The 18,799-nt window shown below is 31.7% G+C and overlaps 3 protein-coding genes across 5 annotated transcripts; 1 reads left to right on the top strand and 2 right to left on the bottom strand.

Moving 5' to 3' along the window:
- Nucleotides 1-143: 143 nt before the first annotated feature.
- PAP26 (purple acid phosphatase 26) lies at nt 144-6,890 on the bottom strand. 3 transcript variants are annotated; one of them, XM_012225780.4, is made up of 10 exons: nt 6,644-6,889; nt 5,882-6,113; nt 4,658-4,858; nt 4,206-4,317; nt 2,807-3,033; nt 1,827-1,965; nt 1,432-1,652; nt 1,197-1,318; nt 912-1,073; nt 144-505 (listed from the first exon to the last, which is right to left on the bottom strand). In XM_012225780.4, the coding sequence occupies exons 2-10, from the start codon at nt 6,053-6,055 to the stop codon at nt 427-429; spliced, it is 1,437 nt and encodes a 478-aa protein (XP_012081170.1). In that variant the 5' UTR covers nt 6,056-6,113; nt 6,644-6,889; the 3' UTR covers nt 144-426. The 3 variants fall into 3 exon arrangements, with proteins under 3 accessions (XP_012081170.1, XP_012081169.1, XP_089580706.1); XM_012225779.4 differs by having other exon boundaries at nt 6,593-6,888; XM_089724580.1 differs by lacking the exon at nt 144-505 and having other exon boundaries at nt 908-1,073; nt 6,593-6,890.
- A 4,416-nt stretch (nt 6,891-11,306) lies between these two features.
- Nucleotides 11,307-12,816, top strand: LOC105641270 (uncharacterized). Its single transcript, XM_012225778.4, has one exon. The coding sequence runs from the start codon at nt 11,477-11,479 to the stop codon at nt 12,656-12,658; it is 1,182 nt and encodes a 393-aa protein (XP_012081168.1). The 5' UTR covers nt 11,307-11,476; the 3' UTR covers nt 12,659-12,816.
- A 1,620-nt stretch (nt 12,817-14,436) lies between these two features.
- On the bottom strand, nt 14,437-18,591 carry TOC90 (Avirulence induced gene (AIG1) family protein). The gene is made up of 3 exons (XM_012225777.4): nt 18,155-18,591; nt 17,855-17,982; nt 14,437-17,083 (listed from the first exon to the last, which is right to left on the bottom strand). Exons 2-3 carry the CDS (start codon nt 17,979-17,981, stop codon nt 14,847-14,849), a joined length of 2,364 nt encoding a protein of 787 aa, XP_012081167.1. The 5' UTR covers nt 17,982; nt 18,155-18,591; the 3' UTR covers nt 14,437-14,846.
- Nucleotides 18,592-18,799: the final 208 nt, after the last annotated feature.

Genomic DNA, 18,799 nt, shown 5'->3' with positions numbered 1-18,799 from the left:
TTCTATTAAAATGCTCAACTCTTTGTAGTAATTCTTGTAGTAACTTAATGTTAAAGAATTTTTTTTTTTATTTAAGAATTTCATTTTAATTAACTAAAATAATATGTAAAAGAACTGCGCAGAGTTCCAAGTAACACGTGGCATTATGCAAGTTATTTTTGAATAATGGATTTCGATTTAAATAAAGGGTACAGAGAAGAAAGGCAATAATTTTCTGCAATTCAACATTATTATTCCAAGAAAGCTACCCAGAGTGATTTATTATACAAGAAAGCCAGCTTACTTAACACGTTTTAAAGATATACAGGTTGCCCCAATTGTTCTTGTAGCTTCATTAGCCTCCTGAAACACTGCTGATAAGCTTCACTAGCCTTTCCTGAAACATTTGCTTCAAGAAAGCGTTATTTCAAGGCTACTGAAATCTTATCACTGCTGATTAGCGATCCAGCCTACAATATTCCTCAGATGAAGCTTCTTCAGTTTTCTCCGTCTCTGATTACTTACCCTGCGCAGACACAACTCACTTTTACTATAAATTCTCATCATTAATACAAATTTTTGCACTAATTCCATTTATGCACATATTACAATCTACAGAGAGAGCAGTTTTTGGTTTCTTTCCGTTTCTCATTGTGAAGACCATTGTTTCATAACTAAATGCCATCTTAACATATAAGCAAGCTCTTGCATTTTCCCTAACATCAGTATTGTTGACACGCGATTACACACATAAAAGCTATCATCTCGGTATTTGTATGTTAAAGCCTTTCAACCTCCTGCTATGCCTGGCATTGCCTTATGTAGCAAGAAGGGAATTTAACCGACATTTGTTTTGGCTGACATGTGCCAGAAAACTTGAATTTTTCTGCTATATTGTCGACCAATGGCCAAAATAGGCACGGTGTACTTACCAGTACTGATTGTGCAATACAAATGCATCAGTTGGCACTTTTTTACCATCATCATTGCGGTTCCAATGGTAGATCGCATGAGTCCTATTCATTATCTCCAATGTTGAATGCCCATAACTAGCTTCTCTGAATGCGGAATAATCTGGTTGCGGATCTCTGAACCTACAGATGCAACGGAACAATTGTTTAATATTGAAAGTAACTTTGGTTTTCTTGTTGAATCTTTCACATGACATTAGACATCATTGTAATTGATCTTTTTCCTCCTCTTGCAATTATACTTACTTTCCAGCAAGACCTTCTTGATTTCCTCCATCTCCAACGGTAATGTAAACGGGGGCAGATTTGTCTGGTATAGGGTAACGGTCACCACTTGAAATATTGTAGTGAATATTTGAGATCCGATACTGAAATTTTTAAAAGAGAGGAGGAAAGACTTAGCTTCCTTAAAGCAACAAATTATATGTGTTAGTTGTCCTAATGGAAGAACATGGAAAATAATAGAATTTAAGAAACATACTGATCTCTCATAGGCATGAACATGGCCAGCAAATATTATATCAACTTTGTAACGGATGAACCATTTCTCAAAGACTACTCGCATGCTTTCACCCTCCATGAAGTGTGCTTCATTACTGTTGTAAAGTGGGACATGCATGAGAACAATGAGCCAAGGTGTCTTCTCCCTGTTAACATTTTTGAGTTCTCCTTTGAGCCAAAGCCATTGGGGAGTGTATTTCACTGTTCAAATTTAAAAGAATCTCATCTTAAATCACACAATTTAACCAAAAAAAGAGGAGCAGATGAAACTGATTTTTTATACCTGATTTAGTTTGTATTCTTAAAATGAAAATAATACATTACAGGATGACTACCTAATTGATAGTAAAGTCAAGGAAAGGAAGGAAAAGTTACCAAAAGGAGAATAGCTGGATAACACAATTATGTGAGCAGATGCACGTCTGATAGCATACCAGAGAGGACTGCTACTTTTGGAGGCCAAATAAGGGGTCGGGTACCTTTGAAGATAAGATTTGAAAGGAACAACTTCCTCCTGCATATGTTTATACATTAAAAGATTTGGAGCTAAACAAGAAATTACTATTGCTAAGACATTTGTACAAAGTTAATAGCAGCAAATACTTGTACAATTGAATAAAAAAAATATTAAAAAATCCAGAGCAATGACATAATTCTAATCGCTGAACTATATTACTATGCATACCACTGTTGACTACTGCCAAATGTCATGTAACTTGGGCAATAAAGAAACAAAAATAAATTATAGACCCACAGAACAAATTCAGATGATGAAGACAGACAGAGCGCTATGATCCAGCCCTATGTCTTTTCATGTCCAATAATTTTTCCCATGACCACCGTCTTTTTGTAAAATTGATGAAATAGTTGCATTTTATCAGGGATCACAGACTGCAGGTCCTACAAGTACAACTTCCACATAAAAAACCCTTTTCATCTTTTTTTTTTTTTTTTTTTTTTTCTGATGATCCAGCAATATCTTCGGTTAGGCAACTCTTAGTTAATGTGTCCTCCATGGAATGCACAATGTAGAAATACATAACAAGAAAGAATAAAAAAAACAAAACAAAAAAAGTGTTAAATGAAGCTTTGAGCCTTTGACTATGTCCTTGAGATTGTTCCACGATACCACACAAGAACAGCAGTCCACACAAGAACAGCAGTACTACGGCAACAAAAGGAGGAACAAAAGCCTATAAATTATCATAGGATGGTTACTGTTTCACTGTGCAATGTTTCTATGGACAAGAAGCACATCATTCTAAAAGATCTTATAGTATTGACAAGTAACTAAAGAGATTAATAATATTCATATTGAAGTAATTTAGAAATGATAAAATAGTCTAAAAGTTTACCATGTACGGCATGTACTCTATTTCATGATTTCCAACACACCACATCCACGGCTGATATGCTGCACTTTTCTCAACAAAACGACCCCATGAATCCCATCGTATACCTACATCATTATATTGATATCTATCGGCATAAGAAAGATCTCCAACAAATAATACAGCCGGGGCTTTACTCTGCATGAAATGCTCAAGAGTAGACAGGGAATTATAGGTCTGTCCCAAGTCACCTGCCACATGGAGCCACTGATTAGTGCAACGATATCAAAATGATTTACACAAACCACGTTGAGTTTTTAGATGAATGCATATAAATAAGCATGATTATGGAGTTACAGGTAATGCTTTTCTAGAAGTTCAGTAGTAACTCAGATAAGAGTTGCAAAGTTCATCAAACCAATCATCTAAGGCTTAAACTACAAAATTACCCTGAACTTTGCGACTTGTTATAAAATCACTCTATTTTGACCTTTGTACCTCGGGCATCCCAGTTTAGAAACTTAGATATATTGACACCCCAATTTCATATTTGACCTAGATTTTGAGTAAAATATTATAAAATGGGACCCACAAGGTTAACTTAATCCAAGGCTAAAAAATGCGCCGTTTTTTTAATTATCCCATAAGGGGACACATTTCTTGCACCCAAGATGAAACTAAACTCAAGCTAATAGCCACATGGTGAGTACCACTTTATAACATTTGATTCTATACTCTGTCAAATTTGAATTTGGGTGACAATATATCCAAGTTTGTAAGTTGAGGTGTCAGGAGGACAAATGTTATACAGGTTGCAAAGTTCGGGATATTTTTGTAGGTTAAGCCATTATTTGATAATAAAGATGAGAGATGCATAAAGATAATTGATTCGGACAAAGGATAAGGAGACACAAGGAGAAAGAAAAAAAATCAGAAGCAATGACTAAGGCTGTATAAAATAGATTGCCAATGAGTATATATATAGGAATAACATTTCAAAATTAAATTTCAGCAAATATCAAAATATAATGAAAGAAACTAAATTAAAGTTCTAATCCAAGTTTTGGTAACTTCTAACTGTTAGTTAAAAGACAAAAAACAAACAATTCATGAGATGTTCCATTAGTTGTATTACATGACTCTGTGTCACAGGCAATTGTTTTGATTTGGCAAAATAACTTTGATAAAGATCTAATTTTCTTCAAGTTCCAGCAATCTGAATATTCTAGCTCTTTCTAGAATCGGCATCATTGTATTTCATATAACATAACATATCAAACCTGAAACTATGATACTCTAAATTCCATTTAGATTGCGACAAATAACAAATACTTAAAATTCAATGCAGATCAATATTATATTCTTTTAAACGGAAAAATTAAAGATTGCCCTTAGATGACTTTGTACAGAGGGAATAACTCACCAATTATTCCAAATTTGTAAGGAACATCTGGATTAATTATTGGAGGTGTTTCAAACCAGAATTCCCTAGAAGAATCACCATCCCCAATCTTGTAATAATATTTGGTGTCATACTGAAAACAAGAAAAAACCAAGTGATTAATTCAGAAAACCATAGAGTGACCAGAAACCCCTAATTGGTGGCATATCAATCAGCAATTTGTAAAAACTGATTAACGTTAATGGCGATTTTAGATTCAAAACTAGTTGTCTAAAAGTCATACTCGTGTATTCCATAACTTATTTACAGTAATAAATAGTAATGATAATTTATAAATGCACTGAGTTTATGCAAGGGTGTCTTGTTTATAGATAACACAACTTCTTGCAACTAGCAATTTGCTCCTGTTTCAAGAAAATTAAGCTATGCATGAATATAGCCCGGCGCTTTTCCATTGGTCAACCATACATTACCTTAAGGCCATCAAGAAGGCAATGATGAATGTATCCAGATTTGTATTGGTAAAATGTATAGTTTCTCACTATCCCCTCAGCAGTAAAATCATATTTTTTCTTTGATGTGCCATATTGCACTTTGCTGGACCCAGGTTCATCAGGTGTCACCCATGAGATAATTACAGCTTTTCCATTGTAATCACCTTGGGTTATATGCACCTGCAGTTAAAGTAAACCGCAAAAATGCTGATAAAGAGGTGACAATAAAAGAAACATCATATATGCATAATTAGAAAGCGGTCGTATTATCCGATCATCAACTGATTATAATTTACAACAATTAGAAACATTCTCAATCGAAGTCATGAGATCTTTGAGAATATAATTTAGTTTTACAGGTTTGCAAACAAGCAAAAAGCATAATGTCATCGTGTCCGACGCAAATGATGCTACTTTATGTGCACAGTTTCTATTCAACAATAATTAACAGACAAAGAATACTTTATATATTCAATGACATAAAGAATACTTATTAAGTGTATCAGTAAAATATATATCATAGGTGTAAGCCTTGACATGGAAAATACACATGCATGCACCCAGCCATTTCTTTCTTTCCTACTCTGTTTTTCATTCTCACATCTTAGCCATCATTGTCAAATGTAATATTTTTAGTTAAAGCAGGAGTAAGTCTATGCACTTCAGAGAAACACACTGAAGGTTGGAAAGTAGAGTGATTTTTATAGGTAGGTAGTGGCTTTATCTGGTATCAATTAATATTTCTGTATGCTTTCCGGATCATGTTTATCTCATAAACATCTTCACAAGTCTCAAAGTTTCACTACAACTCGACAAGGACTCAAATATGGTCATGAACAGATAAATATGAATATGATCATGAACAGATAAATATTTTGATAAATATTCATTCTCAATTTGCAAATCACTTGTTTACTAATAATTCACAATTAAAAGCACTACTTGAAACATAAAGCATAGAATAACTATATTAGCTAGCTAATTCATATCAAACGAGATACTTTTCTGAGGGGTTAACCACCATTCAGGAGATACACATCTCAAACCTTCACTTGGAACATGTTAGATAAATCTAAATATTTAAAATATTCTTCATCAGCCCCACTTTGTGTCCGTCATTGATGGCATTGTCTCTAACCAATATCATCAAGTATTATGGAGAATGAAAAAGCATAAATCTGCACTTATATATATAGTGCTTACTTGTTGTGGTGCATTATAACCCTTTGGAACAGCAAATACTTCATTATCAAGAGGGATGTCAGTAGATGGCCACGCAGACCGAATAAAAGAACTTGTGATTCCCGCATTTCCAATGTTCACAAATCCCAAAAATAAAATGAATGCCAATAAGCATTGAAGAAATGTGGACTTCATCTTAGTAACTTCTGGCCAGATTATTAATCAATCATCCAGTGAAAATATATTTAACTACCTGCACCACAGAAACAAAGAATCAACATTCAATCTAACAATCTTAATCCTTACATCCCAAATCTCGAAATCCAACAATCTAATAACCTTAACTCTAAAATCCCAAATCTTCAAATCTTTATTCAGTTGACCACTTAATCTGACATTTCAACTCAAAAAAAGACACAGACCCTCTCGAAAATCACATCCCAGAAGTCCCAACAAAAATCAAAATGAAAAGTAAAAAGTAAAGGAACCAACTTTTACAAAAAGACAAAGTTTTTAATTTGTCTTCAGAATTAACCGCCCCATATATTATTTACATACGCAAAAGAACTACAGTATGAAATAACCAAATGAAGCAGTTCTATATTTTCTAAGTCTCCAACAATTATGAATAAAACAAATAAAGAAAAAAACTACCCATGAAAACAAGATTAATCATATATAAACAATTACAGTAGAGCGAGCGAGGGACATATATATAGAGAAACAAGGTACCTCAAATCTTTGCAGGCAAGAAGAGACAAGAGAGTCAATGAATGAACATACCCAATGTTATCGTTATGGATCTTATGGTTGGAGATAAGGTGGATGATATGGAACAGGGGATGCGTGAGTTAGCAGGGAACAAAAACTGGAGTGGCGCGGTGTAGGCTAGAAGGAACTGTTTGTTTTCGTTCTGGCAGATGTCATGGTAAGGTGCGATGGTGCATAATTATGGCTTCCCTTTGCAGGCAATTGGTTCTTTGTCGGAGGCAGGGACCCACCATAGCGACACCAAACAGGAGAAACAACAAACAAGCCTGAAATTATATATATGGATCCAATCATGCAATGGTAAGATTACAGATTTTTATTTTGTCTTTTTTTTTTCCCTTATTTCCCCAAAAATACACTAATTTCTCTTTTTACGTATAAAAAAATTCATTAAATATTTGTTTAGATAAACTGATAAATTGATAAAGTACACAAATATAGAAATCCTGAGAATGATTTTTTTTTTTTTTGAGAAAAAATTTGTATATTATTGAAATAAAACTTACGTATTTGATAGTTGCTTTCCATAGAAATACATAATAATAATACAAATAAAATATATTATCAATTTATAATATTTAATTTTTGAAATTTATTTTTAAAATATGATATAATTTTTCCTGATTATTTTATTTCAATTTTTTAATTTTTCTATAGCATAAAAAAGAAAAAAGAAAACTCCAAATAAATAAATGTGAGATGCGAAATAAGATGGTGGATTGCGGACTGTAAATCATTGACTTTTGCATCATTGCCCTATTAATCTGTTGATCTAATAACTGTTTCCATAATAAGTTTTGTCAATTTTTTTTATGTGTATTATATATATCCTAATTAGAAAATTAACATAACTCTTAAAATTTTATATATTTTATTACCATTTAAATAGAAAAATCTAATATTGGATTTTGTAAAACTCTCAATAATAACAATATTCATAATATATAAAAAAATAATTTTATGTTATATATACGGTTTTACATGGAATAATAATAACAGTATTATATAAATTTTTTTGAAGATTAATAATATTATTAATCAATAATAATAATAGTTGTTTGGGTTTGTTGCAACCATCTAGTTTAGGCAAGTTGTTTGATTCTTTTGAGTTTTATCCTATTTTGTAATTAAAAAAAAAATCTTACATATAAAGCAGAATAAATTAATGTAATTGGAATTTTCTTTTAATTAATTGAACATAAAATATATTAGAATAATTTTTAGTGGCTTTATACAACAAAAAGAAATAATTTTTATATTTAAATAACAATTACTGAGAGACAGAGAGTGTTTGATTTGATTTTTAATTTTTAATTTTTTAACATAAAATATATTCCTTGATTAGAAGTATGTTTCTTGTGAACCGTATTAAAATACATTTTGTCCTTGTAGTTACGTATATGCAATACGTATACATATTCTTTGACCATAGTAATAAGATATAATACTGAATATAAAAACAAAAACTTTAACTAAAACTTTTGTTTTTGTCCATCTCTTAAAATGTGTAAATCATATCTTAAAAAAAAAAAAGGCTTCATTTATTTATATAAAATAATTTTGTCTAAAAAATATTTTTAAAATTTTCTATACTTTGAAAATTGTTCGGTCTATATAAATTGTGTTCGACAACAGTTACTTAAATAATTAATAACTACACTCTACTAAAATTGATAACTAACAAAAACAACTAATTTTACCGAAAATTACCATACATAATATATATTTTTAGGCACCACCAAACATTCACTTTTCTTTTGTTAATAGGTTGGAAAATAAGAGAGGCTCCTTGCAATGACAGGCATCACATCACCACTCGTCTAACCTTCAAACAACTTAATCTAAAGTCCAAATATGGTAAAGCTTTTTCAGAACTCGAAGAAAAAAAGAAACAAACAAACACCCATATGTCCAAAATTTATCCCAAATACAAAAAACATGGATAAATAAAATCAAACCTAAAACAACAAACACCAATAAATTGATAATACAACAAACACCGAAAAGTCAAACTACGCAGACATATTAAGGAGTTTCAAGTCTAAATTATTTATCTGAATTTGCAAATCAAATTTTAGCTGAATAAAAAGATTTCTTTTTAGAGCTGATACAATGAGCTATGTAAATGAAAAGATAAATTTGCATCGTATAATAGTAAAATTACATTATGCATCATTGGTTAATCATCCAATGATCGGTTGTTAATTATTCAACTCAACAAAATAGTAAATTCAGATTTAATATTCAGAATTCAATCTAAACAAATAATTTCTAAATTATTGATTCTACTTTTTCAAATATGTCATGTGATTCGAAGTTTCTCTTCCCACAGGAAGCATTGAATTTTTTTTTTTTTTTAAAGACTGAGTTGTGTGATAAAGGGGGAAAGAAAAAAAAAAGGAATAAATATATATAACAAACCATAAATATGAATTATATAATTAATTAGATAAAACTAAGAGCAAAATTGTAAATAAAACATATTTTTTACAAGTAGAATCAGAAATAATAATAGATTCGACCTCTAATTCTTTTTTACTGTGACAAAGCAAAACATAAATTAAGAAACTACTTTCAATATGAAGTTGTATTATAAGAGTATAGAAAAAGAGAACTTGTATTTGTTCTCTAAATTTTCTTTGCATTTTTTTTTATAAGTTTAACTTTATTAAAAATAAATAAGATAATAAAAATACGCTTAATAAGTATATATTTTGAATTAATTTGTATTTATTCTTTGAAGTTTAATCTAATTCACGATTCATAATCTTTATTTTAAATTTGAATTTTTGAAATTTCATTTTGTAGTCTATATAGTTTTTAAATTTTTTGTTAATGAAAAATAAAAAATATATAAAATTTTTGTTAAAAACAATTTTTAATAACAAGTACCGATGATGTTAAATTAATAATTATTTGTTATATCATTTTCAAAAAAAAAAAAAATCTGTTATAGTGATTTTAATTTACAAAACAAATAAGTAAAATTTCCTTTTACTTTTTCTAATATGAAACTTTTTAAATATAGTCTTTTATTGTCTAATCAAACATTATTCAATATAAAAAAAATTCATAAACAGAAAAGAAACTAATAATTATTTGAAAATTGGGTGTGGCTTTGTCATGAAAGGAAGATCAATGATGGTGACGGTGATACTCTAGAAATGCAACGAGGACTCCATTCTATTGTAGAACCAACCTTTTCCTTTTCCAAGTTATCTTCTGCTCTTCAACTTTAAGGAATTGGATTATGAATGATAATTATAAGAAAATGGAAATTGTTTTTTTCCCATCCAAAAAAATATACAATGATTTAATAAAAAGCCAAGTTACATTTTTAATTCACTTTTTTTTTATTTAAATGATTTCTTATGGACAAATAAATAATTAGTTTTATACTTCTCTAAATATGTTGTGAGACTCACATTTAATATTTATCTAGTCATTTTCTCCTTAACCAAACAAGTGCGAAAGCAAAACCTAAAAGGTAAATTTATTGATTCATTAGTTTTGATGTAAATAATTTGCCAAAAAAAAAAAAAAGAAAAAGAAAAAGAAAAAGTTCCAACTAAGGAAAATGAATGATAACTCATGGACTCTTGCTCTAAAACCAAACCCCACATAAAAGGAAATGAACGTACTTGTATAGACCGTATCCATAGTTATGTTTACATACTAAATCAATAATAATAATAATTTTTTAAAAATTATTCAAATTTTATTTTTTTCTTTCAATATATAATTAAAAATATTCTCATTTCAATAAAAAATTAAAAATATTCTCATTTTAATAAAAAATATTATTTTTATTGATTTACTCGACTGTGGAACTGTCTAGTTTTTCAAAGGAAACAGTGAGAAATGAATCTGGGACTGGGACACTATTATTACACTTTATTTTTATTTTTTTTATTATTACGTGACAACTATATAAACTAACAAAAGGAAAATCGCTTATTCGCTTTTGTTTTCAAACAGGTTCTGGACTCTGGAGCACATACTTGGATCCGATCCGAATATGCCCCTCTTTGCTTGTCGTTTAGTATTTTTCTATGTTTCAACTAACTCCTTTTATTTTAATATTAAATACTTAACCTTAATTTTTCTATATTTTTAAAATAAATTAATTTTTGACTGAGTTTTATCCTTGCGTCAAACTTCTCTCGTTTGCAGCAATTTTTTTTTTTCCAATTATATAATGTGTTTTTTAAATTTTTTAGTAGTGTTATAGGTCAATGAGTTGAGAATTGAAATTAAACCCTATATGATCGAATTTCTCATATATTGATATGTCGATTTCCTCGATTTAAGGTATATTATAAATTAATTTTCGCTCTCAATGTCAGGTTTGTTTATTTTTAATATCTAGTGAACATAAACTACTTTAAGTTAATATTATAATATCTAAAAATTTTAGAGTTGAACCATTTATGCGGAAAGAGTAAATAATTTATGCAAAAAATAGAAAGAAAAAAGGAAAAATAATTCTAGTCAAAATAATTTTAATTTTTAAAAATTTTTCAACAGTGAAAATAAATCTCCCAAACAAGAGCCACTCATTAATCACACGTCACAATACAAAAAGCTTGTGAATCAGCAAATTCTTGGCTAACCAAAACCATATCAGATCTAATATAAATCTCTGTTAATATAAAATATAAATTTAAACTAAAACCAAACAAAAGAAACAAGTGGCGTCCTGAAATTTCATGAGCTACTGTGTTACCCTCTGACTGGTCGTTGAGCTTCATTTCTAAGAAACTCTGAATCTATATGTAACATGTAAGTCTGTGTCTCTCTCGAACAGACTCATACTCTGTCTGTTTTCTCTCTCTTTACCCACTAATGGAAAACCCATCATCAAAAGAAGAGATTTCAAGAGTCCTTAAAGTCCTAGAAGCTCTTAAACAAGCTTCTCATGACTTACAGCTCCATCCCACTCCTAAATCTACCGATTCCAACTCACCCGCCATTAAAGCTCTGTTAGAGCTCGAAACAGAGTCCGATACTATTCTTTCTAAAGACCCAAATCTCTCTACTCTCTCTCAACATCTCACCAGTCTTAGAACTCTTATTGAATCTTTACAAGAATCGCGTGGTTACAGTTTTAGAAATTTCCTAAATCGCCGAGTCTCCACTCACTCCATTTCACGAGTCGCGGGGTCAATCGAGTCAGAAATTCAAGCTTGGATCGATCGTGAAAGCATCGAGAGCTTAACAGCGGCGTTGAAAGAGCCTGGGAAGAACGAAAACGAGGAGGTATTGGTGAGTTTGTTAACTCAGTTTGAAAACAGAGTCTCGCAAGGGTTTAATCGCGAGTTACAAGATTTAGTTCTTAAGTCTAAAATTCTATATATTCTTGAAAACATTATTTGCGATCCTAATAATAACAATTGGTCTAAAAGAATTAAAGAACAGTGTGGTTTTGTAGTTGCAGCTTTGATTCGATTCAATAAAGATGTTTTTGTGGGTCAAGTGCTAATGGGTCCATTAATACATGCTCTTGTATCAATGGCTTCGTGGAAATCAATCAGAGTGCTCTGTTCTTTAATTAAGTTAATTAAATCGCCATTAGTGGATGAGATCGAGTCAAATGGAGAAATACCCAAAATTATTTGTTTCTTGGATTACAAAGATTTGCAAATTAGGGTTTTGGCAATGGAGTGCATTCTTGAAATTGGGTATTTTGGTAGAAAAGAAGCAATTGAAGCTATGCTTAAAGAAGGGTTGATTAAAAAACTTGTGGAATTGCAAAGATTGGATCTTGGTAGCGATTTGATTGATATTAGTAATTTTGATGAGGAGAAGGAGAGTGAAAAGATTAAAGAAAAGAAGGTTTTAGAGAGGTTTCCATTTGCAGGCTGTGTGGCAAAATTTGCAGTGCAATTAGAGGTTGGAGAAGGGTTAAGGCAAAGAGAGAAGAGAGCATTTAAGCAAGAAATATTGGAGAGAGTTAAAGAAGCTTCTGTTTCTGATGCTGAAGCTGCTACTATTGTAGCTGAGGTTTTGTGGGGATCTTCACCTTGAAAATTCGTCAAATGTTCATGTTTCTTCTTTTCTTTTAGTGAATTTATAGTTGAAAAAAAAAAAGTTAAAAAAATTCTTTTGGTGTAAATTATGCATGCATGTGTTGAGGTCTTATGTAAATATGAATTGTTGAATAAACTGGATGGATTCTTGATTGATGAACTTTTGCATATTTTGAAGCAATTTGCCAATCACAATTTCATTTTGTTTTTCACTTGATTAGGTTTTATTTAAATTTTCACAATTAAATTCGTAAACTGATTATTTCAGAATGATTAAGTTTAATTAGAATTTAATTTATAATTTCACATTATAATAGAAGGCCCTGTTTAGTATTTTGACTAAGGTTAAAAAACAATTTTTATTATTTATAATGTTCAATGGCGTGATATTTATACTAATATTCTTTTATTATTTACAATGTTCAATTGAGTGATATTTTTACCAATATTTAAAATTTGCAGGAGAAGATTAAAACCGTTAAATCTTTTTATTATTTTTAGTTTTAATTTCCATCTCCCTCCTTTTATTGTTATTATTTAAGTTGTAATTGTGATGTTATATTTGAAAAACAAATTGTAATTACATATGCCGTAATTGTAATGTTATATTTTAAAAATATTGCTTAATCCAAAATTTATTTATCAAAAAAAAAAAAAAAAAAAAAAAAAACACACTTGAATTCACCTGAAATCTATATCACGTGACCATGATTATGTTCTTCGAGAATATTATAAATTTATAATTGGCTTAGGATTCGGAGGCGCATCATTTCTTGGCATATTCTGTTTGCTCGAAAGAATCTTAATTGTGTTTGATAGCATATGCTTAAAAGAATCTTAATTGTGTTTTTTTTTTTTAAATTTAAATAGTTTATTAATAAATTTTAACTGGCTTACACAATTAATTACTCAGTATAAATGGGAATCATTATAATTTTGTAATGGCTAAAATCTAAAAAAAAAAAAAAAAAAAACTCTTCAAAAACAAAAATTTTTTTTTATTTTAAGTGATGGCAAAATTAATAAGGAAATAAATTTGTTTTAACCACAAAGATCTTTTTCATATTTGTTATCCAAACATGTATTTGGAATAGAAAACAAAAGTGGTAGCTAACAGCAGATGAATATTTATTATTTGGTAAAATTTTTATGGGAATTTTCAATGGAAGAATGATTTTAAGACCAAGGCCTTGCAAATATTAGTCCTATACTCTGTATGGATTACTATTTTATTGATATTTAATTACTTATACTAACTAATTTATCAAATGATATTTGCACTTAATTTGTGAGTTTTGACAGATTATAATATGAATAAAATTATAAGACGAGGGAATATGCAACTTCATTAAATTGCACTCGACCTTATTGAGTCAAGTAGCTTATATCTTTATTAATGTTTGCATTTTTAATGCAAGTATAACTCATTTCATCAAATTAAAAATGTAAAATTCTGAACCCATTTTTATTTATATGAAACTGAAAATATTATTACAAACCAATTTGGCAAATCTTATGAGACCAAGCTATAAAAAGCATTTGAATAAGCAACAATTAGAGTTTACCAACCAGTGTGCATTTGGATCAGTGTAAGTAAAGTATATGCATAGACAATTCTACCTACAAAATTAGGAATGTGGTATGAAATGAGTCAACAGTATGAAATCTTATGATTGAGTGCATGTTTCATTTTTGACCAGACTCGAACGAAACATAAATTTGCTACCATATTGCACAACAAAATGAAGCTCGACAACATCACAAAGATACTTCATATACGGATGATCAAAAAGAAATTTATTCCAGGAATCACACAGCTTATTTTTTGATATGTTCCCTGTACAATTATATCAGACATTTACTCGTTACAAAGATCGGTGGCCACATTTTTAGGTCAACCAGAAACAAGCAAATCACTCGTTTAAACAAAAAATAATATCACTATCTAGCAGTATGCATAAAAAAAAAAAACAACAAAAAGAGAGAGAGAATTTAAATATCAGTATCTAGCAGCCTCCTCCAAATATGCTTCTAAGTAAATTGCAATGACAAAAACAGGTAAATACCTTTGCGAAACCCAACTCTTTGAAACATGTACATCTAGTTCTGCAAGTAAATTGCTTTCTGACTATTGTTTCCTCTCCAATCTAAGAAACTCTATCCCCAAAAAGAGCAACACTGATTAATCACGTCTCCAGTGCTTCCTCACTTCTCATTTCGGCCTCTTTTCCATGTAAAAGGCCCCTGAAAATTGAGAAAACAGCTATCAAAGCAATTTCAATGTGCTCAGAGCTACTCATCTTTAAACTAACTTTGCCCATTTTCTGGCTATTTATATTGGCATTAACTGCCATTCTCATTCCTGGCATTGGCCGAAACTCAGACTGAAATCCACCACTCAACACTGTCTCCTTCTTAAAGGACAGAGCTGTCATTGACAGACTAATATTATCATTCCTCAATGGGTAGTCTCGCCCTCTGAATGTCGCTTCTAAAGTCCCACCATATGCCACTTGTCCAGGACCCTTCATTTGGCCAGCATTCATTACAAATTTCAGTCTCTTCCCAATAAATATAGTATCTTCTATCTTGGCACCCACATAGTACTTGTCCCCAAAGGATGTCAATGAAACTGCACAGTCAGCAATGTTGTGCTCGAGATTCCTCAACTTTGTGTTGCTGTGAACTGTATAGATAAAATCTTTACCAGCAGACTGAACATCAAAACCCACAGAATAAGTAGGTCCCCTAGCCCTGGGATCTGTGTAAGCTGCAGCAGATTCAGACTGAATACTGAAATTGTGCTTGTCCTTGCTCATCTGTCCTGTAATTGAGGCATGCATATTCTTTTTTAACTCTGTAGCCATCTCCAAGTTTATACCATCAAAGCCCACATCATGATCCCATCCTTGATGATCAAGCACAGGTCTCACAAGCCATTGGTCACTTGTAGCAAAGCAGCGATATCTGTGCACAGGGCAATCCGAGTCAAAACTTGGAGGGACAGCCATATCTGGTAAGAGGACAGCCTCTGGAGATGCCTGCTGGTCATCGTAATTATTATCTTCTCCAACATTTTCTGCTTCAGAAAGCTTCTTCTTCCTCTGCCTGCGAGCAGCATCCTCTTTCAACTGTTTCTTTAAAAAAAGGGTCTCTCTGTAATCGAGCTCGTCAAGGTAGTCTCTTTTCTGCGATTTAGTCAATCTCTCAAATTGAGATTTTGTCAAGATTCGGATTGGAGGTAACTGATCATATTCATCTTCTTCATCTGCATCTGAAAGTAAAATCTCATCAATTTCATGGTCTGCTTCATTTTGGGAGTGATGCTGTAGAAAAGATGAAAGGAGATGTGGCAGTGAAGGCACACGGTTGCTATGAGATGACCCCAATTCAATGCTGTTTTGGAATTCCAAGAGCGTATTAGCATCACTAAGAATTTTGGTACATATGCAAAAAAGCAAGAATTGAGATTTCCAAGCTTGTCCATTGGGAAGAACAGTTTCCCCCATGATATTTCTTTTACACTGAGGATGATTCTCAACTAGAAGTACTGGGTTTTCTAGTTTTGTATCAGATACCGCCTGGTGTATAAAGTATTGCATCAGGTCTGTACATTTGCTCACATAATTTTCATAGTTGACCAGATATCCACTTGGTCCATCAGGAAGTGTTGAGGATGCGTGCGTCATGACGAGGATAGTGTTAAACCAAATTGCATTGCCAAAGATGTCGGTCATGAGCTTTAGAAGAGGAAAATCACTATAACCCATGTTGATGAGGTCTAGTCGTTCAAAAAACAGAACAATATCTGGTGGGGATTTTCTAATGAATTTCCTAACAGAGAGCATGATCTTCCTATTTCTTCTCACATTACCTGTTGATGATGGTAAAAAACCAGGGGTGTCAATAAAAGTTACTCTGATTCCATTGATCATCCCTGAAATTTCTTGGATGCAATTGGTGGCCGGTTCAAATGCATCAGTCGTGGTCTTAGTTTGATCAAACACAGAGTTTATGGTTGCACTCTTTCCAACGCCAGTTTTACCAAGGACAAGTATTCTTACAGAGAAATCTAATTTGGGTATGTCAGTTGCCTCTTGTTCTGCTGCTACTTTCCTGGCTCTTTTCAAATCTGATATCCCTGCTCGGATTGTTGCTGCTAGGTGCATCCTGTACAAAACCTTTGCCACCACAAGATTGTCATGCGACTGCCCTAATCGTTGGAGAAGCCGGAAAAACTTAATTTGGAGACCATCAATCTTTGCCAAAGGATCCCTCTTTTCAAGTTCACTGTCATGGTTAGATGTGTTAGAATGCTGATACACTTGCCTTGAAGATGGATGAGGTCCATTCTCCTGAGTATCGTTGGCTGAGTATGATGTATCAGGGGGTTGTGGTGCAACCTCTGAACAGGCCATGAGAGCTGCAGATAAAACAAGAAGCTCTTTCTCATGAAAATCAACATATATAATTTTATCAGAAAAAAATATTTTTATGTCCTACTAAAATCAGTTCCATTGTGGCAAATTTCGATTCATAAACACTCCAAGCCAAAGAAATCTAAGGCTTTATGGTAATTATTATTCACATAGATATCACAAAGAGGAAAGCTCAGCCCAATTTTTTTCAAATATATTTACATCAAGCAGCACATTACTCAGAACTAAAATGCTAGCTAGACCATTTATAGACAGATGTTTCCAAGATTCCTCATAGTTCACTGTCTGCATATCAATCATGGTTCAAATAGGAATGTGGCTACATTCCTCCTAACATTTTGGCAAGGATCGAAAGTTCCTTAATCTGGCGACACACAAATCAGGAAAAACATGAATTATATCAAATGCAGACCAAAACAAAAGAGTCGGGCAATTGGTCAGTTCAGTGAATGGACAAGAACAAAAAAGGAACACCTCACACTGCAAAATAGTAAACATAAAAGCTAGCATGAACCAATCAAACACATACTGGCAATCCTCATTTCAGCAAGAGAACTTGTATCAAACGGAGTAAGCTAATACTAAGTTTCTGACAAAGATAGCTAATATCACTGCTAGTTATCATTTTACATACTTTCACTCGTCTCTCCTTCACCAAGATTACGTCATGAGTAGCAAGGGCAGTCACCGACTACTGAAAATTTCCAGCAGAGTTGCAAAATTATGTATCAAAGAGGCAAACAGAAGCAAGGTACCTTGATCATTAGAATCTTCATCTACAGGTCCGTCTGAGAAAAAACTGCCAGTGCCCAACAAAGGCCTAGACGAAGCCAAAGACTTAGATAACAATTGAGTAAATGCCCAATCCCTAATACTCTTCATCCTGATAAATACATAATTCAAAATTTCAAATTGTTAAAAGAAGACAAATGAAAAATTAACAAGCACCAAATAAAACAGGAACATGGTTCATTCAATTACATAAAAAGAAAAAAAAAAAAAGCAGATATTAAAGCTCAAAATTACAAATAATAAATTAGCAGATAGATGCCAACCTAAATCGGATAAGTGAGCCAGCTTCACTGCCCAAAAATTAATCAAAAACCCCACCAAGAAACGAAATTCAAATCCGAATACTAAAATTAGCCAACAGATTATTGGACATTTGGAATGCAAAAATCAAGGTCTGAATCCCAAACCCAATATGAATTGATTACAAAAGGTCCCGATTTCTCGGATTTCGCATATGTACGATGATAATGAAAACGAAGAGGGAAGCAAGAAGAGGAAGAGAGAGAAAGAGGAGAAGTAATAGATAGATAAGACAGAGATAGAAGCACGCAATCACATAGGCTCGCTCGCACACCTTTTTTTCGTTTTTTGGTTGTTTCGTTTGGGGTTTTGCGAGCACGAAAATGAAAACAGGAAAAAAAAAATTGAAGACAATTGAAAATGAAAAAAAAAAAAGAAAAAGAAATTCAAAATAAAACTAGAGGCTGAAGAAATTCTTTATCTTCTCTTCCGTTCTTTAGACTATGGTGGTTCTTAAATTTGACTTTCAGGATGGGCTTCACTAAATAAGAAATTAAAAGAATAAAATTAATTTACTCATTTATGTGATAATAGATTCACTTTCTTTTTTCATTTATTTCAAATTATAATCATATTTTCTTTCTTATAAGAGAATAATTTTTATAAGT

The sequence above is a fragment of the Jatropha curcas genome, chromosome 8 (genome assembly GCF_041381405.1).
Source record: "Jatropha curcas cultivar XTBG-Jc1 chromosome 8, XTBG_Jcur_1.0, whole genome shotgun sequence".
In the NCBI taxonomy this organism is placed as follows: Eukaryota; Viridiplantae; Streptophyta; class Magnoliopsida; order Malpighiales; family Euphorbiaceae; genus Jatropha; species Jatropha curcas.
Note: the sequence above shows the minus strand (reverse complement) of the source record. Positions and strands in the feature narration are given on the sequence as shown.